At 40.0% G+C, this 11633-nt stretch overlaps 1 protein-coding gene across 1 annotated transcript in view; it reads right to left on the bottom strand.

Moving 5' to 3' along the window:
* Ube2q2 (ubiquitin conjugating enzyme E2 Q2) overlaps positions 1–11633 on the bottom strand; it is a 57424-nt gene that overhangs the window by 3574 nt on the left and 42217 nt on the right. The window contains exons 10-13 of the mRNA XM_026779097.1: positions 9528–9586; positions 6105–6153; positions 5599–5694; positions 573–639 (exon numbers count right to left, since the gene is read on the bottom strand). Of these exons, the coding sequence (XP_026634898.1) occupies positions 573–639; positions 5599–5694; positions 6105–6153; positions 9528–9586 (271 nt within the window). The remainder of the gene's footprint in view (positions 1–572; positions 640–5598; positions 5695–6104; positions 6154–9527; positions 9587–11633) is intronic.

Raw genomic sequence — 11633 nt, 5'->3', positions numbered from 1 at the left:
GAAGGAAGGAAGGAAGGAAGGAAGGAAGGAAGGAAGGAAGGAAGGAAGGAAGGAAGGAAAAGCAAGAACAAGGGCAAGGGCAAGGCTTGTTCAAACAGTAAACCTGTATCTCAGCAATAGAAGAATGTTTTGTCTGGTGGGGTTCTGGGTTTGACCCTGAGAGAGGAAGGAAGGAAGGTCTACCAAAGCACAAAGCTGAAGATGTTTCAGAAGCAGATGGTTATGATCCTGTTATGCTTGCTCAAGCACAGTGAGAGCTCCTACACAGAGTTGCTCGCACAATTCCTATAGTTACAGAATATGTTTCAAGTGAGCAACAGGATTTATCCACTAAGCTGAATTCTTGGTTCAGACTCAAAGGCATTTAGGTCAAGTCTTCAGGGTACAGAAAGAAGCAATGTTAAGATTTATTGAGAAATTATGAATACAGCAAAAGTAAAGGGTTTTTCCCACTATAATTAACAATATTTGATAAAAAATTAAGACAGAAACACAGGAATAAACAAGGCAAACAACAGCATGCTGTGTACAACTTCATGAATGGCACTAAGTACTTATTGAATTAAACATACCATTTTTCTCATGTATCTGTACAATGGAATTATAGGATTGTTGGGCCCGTGCTAGATTATACTGATTCTGAAAAAGAAATACACATTATTAAATCAAAACTGCAGCCAGATGAAAGCCATCAGAGTAAACTTACAGGTGCATCACTGCTGAGCTTAAAAGGACATTTTCATTTCCAGAGGACTTGTGTTACTAACTTTCCATATTTGCTACAATTTTATAAGAATAACAAAACCAGAATTGTACTTCACCAAACCCCACAAACTTCAGAGTTGTTGTTTAAAGTCTTCCTACCACTGGTCAAGCAGGAAAGTTTATAATCCTAGTATGTGTCTTCACACTATTTGATCAAGTCAAAGGAAACGTATTTAGATGAGTAACACCCCAACTCTTCCTTCTTACATCCAAAGGACAGTCCATGAGATGCTGCTTCCAGACAAGAAGACACTAAGCTCAGGTGCCATGCATCTAAATATTTGTAGTTAGAAATATAAAGAATGCTCACAATTGCCACCAAGTCACCTCCTTTGACTAAAATAAGGAATTTTGTCTAAGGCACCAAGGGACTGAATTTTGTCCCTCAGGCATGGATGGCCTACACCTAACTTCAATTACTATCAGACACACTCTAACAGCTTACCCCACCTACAGTAGCACATCATACAGCCTGCTGCAGAACAAACACACAGTAATGAACAATGACAAGCTGTAGATAGAGACATTATCCCTTCCTGATATGGGATGCCCCTCTGTATGCTGTGATTACCATTAATGAATAAAGAAACTGGTTTAGACCTGTAGCAGGGCAGAACTTAGGTATGCGGTGAAAACTAAACTGAATACTGGGAGGGAGAAGGTGGAGACAGAGAGAAACCATGGAGCTGTCGGAGACAGAAGCCAGTTGGAATCTTGCCGGAAAGCTACAGCCATGTAGCAATACACAGATTAATAGAAATGGGCTAAATTAATATGTAAGAATTAGCCAATAAGAAGCTAGAGCTGATGGGCCTGGCAGTGATTTAATTAATGCAGTTTCTGTGTGATTATTTTGGGGCTGAGCAGCCAGGAATGAACAAGAGGCCTCCTCTCTAATACCTTCCCATCTCCACTTCCCTTACTCAAGTTAGCTACATTTTCTAGTTTCTTGTACTTTTCAAGGGTGAATGCTGCTGTCCAAAGACCAACCCTGTATACATTTGCCAAATGGTAAAAACACCTAGAGAGGAGCTGCTGCGTCAGGACCCAGCCTTTGCCATGCTGAGGCCTTGCTCAAGTGCTCCATTATGGCTGCCAAGACCATCTGTATGCATCCCTACAGAACTTCCCAGAAGTCCCTCACCACTGACTAAAGCCACACCCTCCCTATGGTCTCATTTGCTGGTCTACTATTCAGTACAGCTGACCAAGTCCATGCATTTGTGAGTCCCTTATTTTCATTTCTGTACCAGTTGTAAACAGATGCTGTTTTCTACAGAGTAATCTAAAGCTCTGCCATCAGGCACCTAACACACACACACACACACACACACACACACACACACACGGCAGCAAAGAAAAATTTTAAAATACTTTCATGGGCTGGAGAGATGGTTCTATGGTTCAGAACACTTGCTGCTCTCCCTGAGCACCAAGGTTTGATTACTAGTACCCCATATGGTGGCTTCCCACTCCAGTTCCAGGGATCTGAGGTCCTCTTCTGGACTCTGAGGACACCAAGCATGCATATGGTGCATTGACATATAAGAAATTTAGACAAAAACATCCATACACATTTTTTTCCAGAAAGAGAAAAATAAAAGAGAAACAGACTAAGCATAACAAAATATACACAACATACTCTCAAATGACCATGGAATACTGTGCCCACTCTGCCTCTACCATTCTGGACAGCACACACAGTTGATGGTTAACCTTCACTTTAAGGCACTATTAGGTCAGCAGCAGACAGACGTCTGCTTACACCTTCAATAACCTCTCCCTTTTCTTTTAGTTGGTTTGACTCCTTTGTAACAGTGAGTTGGATTTTTGATCTGTTATTTTCTGTTTTTATTTTTTTAATTAGCATACAAGAAACTGCGTACCAGCATTTTTTAATAAGATAGGTTTTGATGGATTCTGCTCTCTCTCACCTTCCCTAGCCTAGTAACTTCATTGCCTCCAGTCTCTCTTCTTCCTCTTCCATGTCCAAGGAGGTTGTCCTTTCTCCTCCTCTTTCACTACCGTTCTGAGCCCTCCTTTAGCTCTGCACTGTTGCTGCTGTCCCAGACACTGCAGAATTTTATTTTTAAATCCCATTTAAGCAAAGGGCTGTATAAATCTGAAATTTTACAGAACACCATGTATTTCTGGCATACTAACTTACCAGTCTTATTTAACTAAACTAGGGATCAGAGAGTATCTGTCTCTTTTTTTTTTTTCTTTTCAGCATTATGGATTGGCTTCACTCAACAACTTTTGGAGGGTTTTTTAGAATTTTAATATTGCCATTGTAGTTAAAAATTATTTTTACTTTTATATTTGATTTTTAACTATAATTCAGAAAGGCACTTAATTTCCAAATTCATCTGTCCTTTAATTGGTCTCTTCATTATTATCTTCTAACCTAATTACATATTTGAATAATATGGTTTGGAAGGTAGCAAACCACAAGCTTTTTGTCTTGTTTGCCTTGTCTTATAAAATAATCTGCTGTGATTTTTTTCCATTTTCCATGTATGGCTGGGAAGGAGACATTTTCCATGTATGGCTGGGCACAGGGCTCTGTTGGTTCCCAGACAGCCTGCTCGCTAGTACTCAAAGTCACACATGCAGACCTCTTTCTGAATTTGCTGGCAGACTGGTCTATTTCTCCCTGTGGTTTAATTGAGGTTTTTCTCTTTAATTTTAAGCTACTCTGTATGTCCTGTTAAATTCTTCTTCAGATCTCTCTTAACACCATTCCTGGTCTTATTAAATGATCAATTTCACTATTCTGTTTTTAAATGTTTTCTTTCCTTTGGCTTTAAGGGTCTCATGTAGCTCAGCCTAGCCTTGATTTCACTATGTAGCCAAAATTACCTTGAATTTCTGATTGTCCTGCCTCCACCTTCTAAGTGCTGGGGTGATGGGCATGTGACCATGTGCCCAGCTTCAACATTTCATAAATTATATTGCACTTCAAAATAAAGTTGCTATTTTGTTCTGTTTTTGTGTTTTGCAGCATTGGGGAGTGAACACATACTAAGTAAGCACTCAATCACTAGCCTCTAAACCCAGTCCTTACCCCTATCTATGATCGGGTGCCTGGGTGGCCTAGTTGTAATCTTTAGCTGAATTCCCTGTTCGTTTGATTTTAATCTTTGGGAAGCCTACAAGCTTCAATTAGAAACACATTTCTGTGGAGGATGAGTCTGCTTCTGTGAGAGCTGTGACTGCAGCTCACATGGAACCACAACAGAGCCTGTGAAGACCAACATTCTTATATTTGGCACCACAACCTGGCTCATTATAAATACTAGACGAGGCTGCTTAGTCACTCCCTAGCACCGGAAAAGATGAAAATAAAACAGATCTTTCCTGGGCTTGTGAGCACCACTCAGGGTTCCACAAGAGAATGACGGAAACAAAGGGACACCTGTCCTGAATGTAGAAGCAGGGTCAGCACTGCCCCGAAGGCTGCATACCCCAGGACTTCACTACCACTCACTAATGTTCCCTCTGTAACATGCACACTATGTACTTCAGCATGCCCTATTTTATGGTTTTGGAGATAGGGTCTCCTTACATATAGCCCAGTTGAGCCTAGAATTCCTATGTAGCCTGCTGGCCTCAAATTTGCAATCTTCTTTAGCTTCCCAAGTGCTGGGAACTACCTTTTCCAGAACAGGACCCGGTAAAGATTTATTACCTGTATAGCCAGCCTCCAGTTAATGCTACAGTTTTTATTTCCTAGTAACTGAACAGAAAACAGCCTGGCTACCATCCTTCTAAGGCCATGCTTGTTCTCACTGAAGACAAACTGGACATCCACCTCTCCCAAGGCTGCTGCTTGCACAGAGCTACCAAGTTTTCAGCCCATTCTTCTAACCTGACCTTGATCATATCTGCTGAGAGGAACTCTGGTTTCCAACATGTGTAAATTTATGTCAGTTAATTCAGCTTTTAGAAAGCATGTATATTCAATTTCAATTAATAACTGACAAGGTTATTTAAAATATTATATTTTGTTTTCTTGACTAAGACCAAGTGTAAATATTTAAAATACTCTAAAGTAATAAATATATGGTAAAAAGAAATTTGAAGAACACAAAATTCAAACCTCATCCCTAATCTGACCCCATCAGTATTTCAAAACCCTTTATTAGAAACAATAGCTATTAACACCTGAATGTCCTTCCAAAGACAGTCTATACTGATACATATTTACAGAGCTCCAGTCCTCCCCATTGCTGTCCCTCCTACATATACATGCACCCACCGACACACATCAGCAGCATGTTTTAACACTATTGTATGTGTACATGTGTGGCACACGTCTCGGCATCCGTGTGCAATCAGAAGACACTGAAGTTAGGATGTGACATTTTACAATGATGAGCTCAAACTAAACATGTCTGTGAATATGAAAGACTAAGTGGGGTTAAGGGACTGCAGTGAGCATCTTGTCTTACACATGTGCTTCCTGCCTTCACCCTCTAAAACAAGAAAATCAAATGAAAATTCAGCTGTCTCAAAAATAATTGAGACGGGGGCTGGAGAGATGACTCATCAGTTAAAAGCATTTGTTCTTGGAGAGGATCAGAGTTCAGTTCTGATTCCTACGTGGTGACTCACAACTGTCTATAACTGCAGTTCATCCAATGTCCTCTTCTGGCCTTTGAGGGCACCAGGGACACATGTGGTCCACAGCACATACATCCAGCCAAAACACTCATAGGTATAAAAATAACTAAACTTCAAAACTAGAATCAAGACAGAAATATGCCTCACACGTGACCTACGCTAGCTTGAGGGCACCTCAGCATGTCTGCGGAATTCTGAAGTACGTACCTTATTTGCTCCAAACTGCACCCGGGCCTTTCCTTTCACCAAGGTGGCATTGATCTGCATGATGACTGATTCTATAGAGTAGGCGCTGCTCCAGCCCTACGGGAAGAAAAAACACAGTGGTCTTCATAGTTCCCACTCAGGAAAACCTAATGAAACATCACAGAAGAACCCAATGACAGCAAACCCGTGCTAAAAAATTTGTAGCAAAGAGGAAAATATTGGACAATTTCTAGGATCATATAAACAATCCTGTGTCCTAAACATCTAAACCTAAATGAATTATAATTTTAAATAGACATTACTCTCAGTGGTTGTTCCAGCATGGACTGAGCTCAAAGTACAATGAAATTTTACCAGTTTACCTTAGATTTTTTTTATTAAAGTTGGTGCTACTAAAACATTTTTTTAAAAAAACTTAAGCTGCTACATTTAAGAACTTTGTTCTTAGAACCCAGATAATTTATGGAAATAGTCCACCAATACTAAGAATTGTGCACAAGAGTTACCTGTTTTGTAAGAAGTTCCATACATAATGCTCCTCCGCCCAACACGTACCTTTAAAAAAGAAAGCAAGCATACAAAATCCTCTAAATATAAATATTCCTTAACTTCTAAAGCATTACTAAGAAATCACGCACACAAAATTACAAGATAACATAACAATGAAACTGATGTTAGGACATAAGACTGGGCCCATCTCAAATGTTTACAGTCATGACTCTAATACAATCAGCTTGTCAAACCAATTGAACAGAATAATTATAAACTTTTCCAATGTCAAAACTGTTTTCTTAGCTGGCATTCAAGTGTTCCTCTGTCCCTGCAGCTCTCCCTGCACTCTGTGGCAAGGCTGCGAACTCTGCTCTGCTGTCTGCCCTCTCCAGAGTTACACACAGCAGCAGGGAGCTGTACAGTCTGAACTGCTTTAGCGGCTTTGTTGAGGCAGCACAGTAGGGTGTGTCCCCACCCCAACACACCGGGACTCCACAGTGGAGCCCACACACCACCTAACATAGCTTCACAAAATTTAAGCTGTCTTCTTAGACTGAAAGTTGTTTTAGACATACTTCAGAAATTTTCAGTCAGTCAGCAGTTTTCCTCTTAGTAGTTGGACTACAAAAACAAAGCTATTTTGACTTTGCCTGGCAGTTTCTGCCACTGAACCCTAAGACAATAGTAGCATGGGGTCTCAACTAGCATCACATCACCATCCTAAACTCTTAGTACGGTCAGAGGATCCGTCTCTCTAGAATGTTTTTCCTTTCTTTTGTGTATTATGTGGTGCACGTCTGTTATGTATATATGTTGGTATGAAGGCCAGAAATAAACCTCATCTGCCTTCTCAATGAACCTGGTGCTCACCAATTTGGCTAGACTGGCTAGCCAATCAGTTTCAAGGATTTCTCCTTGGCCCCACTTCCCCAGTGCTAGAATTAAAAGCACAAACCACCATACCTAGATTTTATGTGGGTTCTGGGGATCTGAGCTCAGGTCCTAGTTTCTCAGCACACATTTTACCAACTGAGTCATCTCTTCCATTCCTAGAACATTTTTTAAATTGTTATTTCCCTTTTCCTATACCATTTAATGACAGGTGGATCCAATACCCATGGTTAAGTGTGCTTACCAGAGAAAGGAGGGGAAAATGACTTGTTACACAATTTATAATGTTATAGCAATTTTAGTGTTGCTATACTTGGCTAGGTGAAGGCTAGTGTTTTGAGCAAGAGATACAAAAGTTTAAAAATCGCCATTATTTCCACCCTATGTTTATTTTGTGTATGTAAATATTTGGTGAGGTTACCTAATATTCTCCTTCCAAAAATGGCCCAAGTTTTATGGTAGAAAAGCTACTTTCCCTGCCTAATCCAAAAGCATGTAGGGAACGTTTAAAAGTAACAAAACGAATCTTCACAATTCTAAACATCTTTGTTCTGTGCTCTTAGCCTGTGATCTCTACTCATTCTAACAGTATCTGTGAACAGCACTATAACAGCTTGCCAAAAGTAACAACAAGATCCCTAAGGGTTCACTTCAGCTTTTCTGAACATCACTCAGAACTTTGGGATTCTGACAGTGCAACACTTCCCAAACAACAAACCAGAGGACACCATCTCCTGAGACGCCAAAGTGAAGGGGGAAAAAAGACTAAAGAAATTTAGAATAAGTTATTTAGTATCTTTGTGGAAGACAGATTTAGAAGAAGTTATTTAGTGTCTCTAGAAAATCACATCAAGTCTCCAAGAAGTACCTTTGGAAAGAATATCACTTAGTCTGGTGTCCAAAATGCCTATTAATATACCACAGAACTTTTTGGGAGATAAGGCAAAGAATTGGGCCACAGGCAGCTAAGTCTGTGTATTAAAGGCGTATTCCCAGATCATGTTGTAGACATCTAAATGGCTCGATACATCATAAAAATGGATTTAAGGCCATGTTTTCTGTTTGTTTTTCTATTTAGCTGAGCTTTACAGACACTATTGGCCAGTTCTGCAATATTCTGCAGTCCCAGCATCAGTTCATATATATTCTGACTACATTGAGAAATCTTAGCAGGATTTGATCTCAAAAACATAGCATCTATACTTATATTTGCTTTGCACATTTGTTTCTATATTACAAAAGACTATTCTAAGAAGTTTTGAAGTCTGTCTTTAGGAGTCACCACTACTATAAACAAAATGTAACCTACTACTCTCTCTCAAACACAGAAATGATCAGCCTAGGGACAATATTTTTAGATTTTATTATTACAGTAGGAATCGCTTCACAAAGTGGAATTAGCTGAATACTTGAAAATTCTCAAAGAATTTTTCTTAAAAGCTGGAGAGATGGCTCAGTGGTTAAGAGCATTGCCTGCTCTTCCAAAGGTCCTGAGTTCAATTCCCAGCAACCACATGGTGGCTCACAACCATCTGGAATGAGGTCTGGTGCCCTCTTCTGGCCTACAGACATACACACAGACAGAATATTGTATACATAATAAATAAATAAATATTAAAAAAAAAAGATTTTCATCCGTGTGTGCATATGCCCGCAAAAGCCAGAAGAGGGCGTTAAATCCCTTGAAACTAGAGTGACATGTAGCTGGAAGCCAACTTGCGTGGGTGCTGGAAACTGAAGTCAGGTTCTTAGGAAGAGAAATAACTGCTCTATAGCTGAGCCATCTCTCCTGCTCCCCTACAAGCAGTTTAATGATTCCTATATGGGGGACTATGAAACATTTCATAACTAACTTGATCTTTTCCATGCCTCCCATAGCCTCCTAAACACAAAAGAAGCAATACAAAATTCAGTATGGCTGTATGGCAAACACCCATCTACACTGGGATCAGCTCCAGTCAACTCAGGTTTCCCAGTTATCACTGTCACTGCACTCAATATCACAGGCCTATGGGAACCACAATAACTATAACTTTCCTGAAATCCTCAATCATCTATATTTGAAAATGCTTTTTCAAAAGACAGGATCTTAATAAATATTGACTACATTACCTAATATCCATATATGGATGGCTGGATGGATGGATGGATGGATGGATGGATGGATGGATGGATGGATGGATGGATGGATACTGTACAGCCAAGGCTAGCCTGAAACTCACAATCCTGATCAGTTTCTGACAGTTTGGGATTACAGGCAGGCATACTCAGCTAAAACCCAATTCTTAAGGATCGATATCTATAAATAAAATCCATTATGATATCTACTTATAAATAACTAATTTGTACCAGCCTGAATGTGGACCCCAAGTCAGCGCTCTCAGTTTCATCTGGGGATGTCTTAGAAATGTAAATCCTCTGGCTCCCTCAACTGACTTGACACAAAATTGAAAAAATTCAGCAATCCTACCTTCCTAGTGTCCAGCCAGTTCTGCAAAGGACCTGACACGCACAATCATAGAAAAGTAAATATGTATGTAACTTACCCTCCTGAGAGAACAGGTAACACCACTCGAACAAATGGAGGATCAAATGGAAAATTATCCTAGAAAAATGCAAGTTTAATCAATTTTAAGAACATCATTTTTAATTTTGCAATATTTAGAAGGCTTTCAAGTAATCAATAAAAAATGTATCCTCCTATTATCTGGTAATATAAAGGTCATAAAAGTGAAATTAGTACCAAACTAAAGATGAGAAACAGGTAACTAAAAATGTCAAATATGGAATTCAAGTCAGGACAGAATAGGGCAGAACTGCATTAACTCACTTTGTACACTAAGTAGCATGGCTGTGGGCAGGCCCAGAAGAGGAATGGAAGAGGTTAGCAAACTGCAGAATGCAGACTCGCAGCAAGGAGGCAAGAGGAGGGGCTGGAACACACCAAAGAAAGACCTGGGCCTTCTGCATGTCAGGCTGGGCCCTAAGGGGAACAACAGCCAACTGCCCTCACAGGGAGTCAAGTCTGGCTCTCAGCCCTCTCCATCACTGATTCTCTAGATGTGGCCCTGGCAGGGGCAAATGTTAATCCCCCTGGGGAAGAATACAATACCGTAAACCCTTCTGCAATCTTTCACATATAATGTGCATCTTACTAAGACTTAAGACAAAAGGACAACACAATCAGAAGACAGAAGCAGAGCAGCAAAACCAGAGTCAGCAGGCACATGTTAGAGTAACCAAACATCTGGAAGGAAGAGAAGAAGCAGTCAAACCTCGGCAGAACTGCATATAGTAAAACGGAACCCATAGGTTCTGGACTCTGGAGCCATAAGAACTAACAACCTAATGAGTGACTGAGACTACAGCAGCAAACTACAGAAAAGAGATTCAGTAGATAGAAAAACACATCACAAATATCACAAACATCCAAAATGAAGTTAGAAAAGGTCAAAAAGGGTAGAAAGGGTGGGAAAATGCAAAAAAATAACAAGTCACAAGGTTTATCACACACTTAAGCCTTAGAAAGAGAACGGGGCAGAAAAACTGGATAAGAATTTTTCAAAGACCCCTCAGGTTTGGCCACTGTGAGCACTTTCAGGAAAGACTAGAGGTAAAAGGTATCTTCAGAGTTAGCAACTTGCCAACCTAAAAAATCTATATTCCTCAAGCATGCAGTTAAAGCCAGCCAAAGCAGCACATGCCTGTAACTCCAGCAATCAGGAAGAGTTTGAGACCAGTCTGTGCCTCATAGCAAGACCTTGTCTCAAAGAAAAATCAAATCAAATCAAATTTTACCATCTACAAACTGTACTAAAAAGAAATACTCAACAGTATATTTTAGGCAGGAAAAAGATCATGCTATATACAACCTGAGAATAAGGAACATGAAAATTCCAAATCTGTCTGGTCCCAGAATCCAAGTATAGAATGTAAATCCATATGTTGAGTACATGAACTCAAATGTTCTAAGGCTATGAGACTACAAGAGCAAAAAATGAATACTGGACTTTGACAATTCGAGGATATATATGAGAGGAGTAAGAGAACTAAGCTAAAAGGCAGGAAATGGTAGAGTCTAAAGAGTGAAAATCTAAAGGGGTGGGGGACATAGCACAATAAAGTAGAAAATCACCTATAATGTGGTAGATTTAAGCCCAATATCAATAGTAACATTCAAAACAATAGCTAAGTGGCTTCAAAAAGTCAAAGATGATGCTGAAGAGATGCCTGGACCAAGGGAAGTCAGGTACGTCAGCACATACCGGTGACTCCAGCACTAGGGAGACAGGGACGGGGGATCTCAGTCTAGGCAGAGGACCTGTCCCTTCTCTGACCCTAAAAAGGTGGAGAAACATCTCATAATGCGGATAGTAGCTAAAGCCACCAAGAGTGTTAGAAATTAGTTCCCTGACAACCAGGCCGGTAAAGCCACCCATAACTTCCTACAGCAGCTGGAAGGTGAAACGACTTCCTGCTTCTGTTGAAGAGAGACCAAGGGATGCTAATAGAAATTATTTCCACAATTAAAAGGGAAGTGATGCTTTTTTTTGTTTGTTTGTTTTTTTTGTTTTTGTTTTTCGAGACAGGGTTTCTCTGTGGTTTTGGAGCCTGTCCTGGAACTAGCTCTTGTAGACCAGGCTGGTCTCGAA

The sequence above is a fragment of the Microtus ochrogaster genome, chromosome 5 (genome assembly GCF_000317375.1).
Source record: "Microtus ochrogaster isolate Prairie Vole_2 chromosome 5, MicOch1.0, whole genome shotgun sequence".
Lineage (NCBI taxonomy): Eukaryota > Metazoa > Chordata > Mammalia > Rodentia > Cricetidae > Microtus > Microtus ochrogaster.
This window is presented reverse-complemented; position numbering and strand designations above follow the sequence as displayed.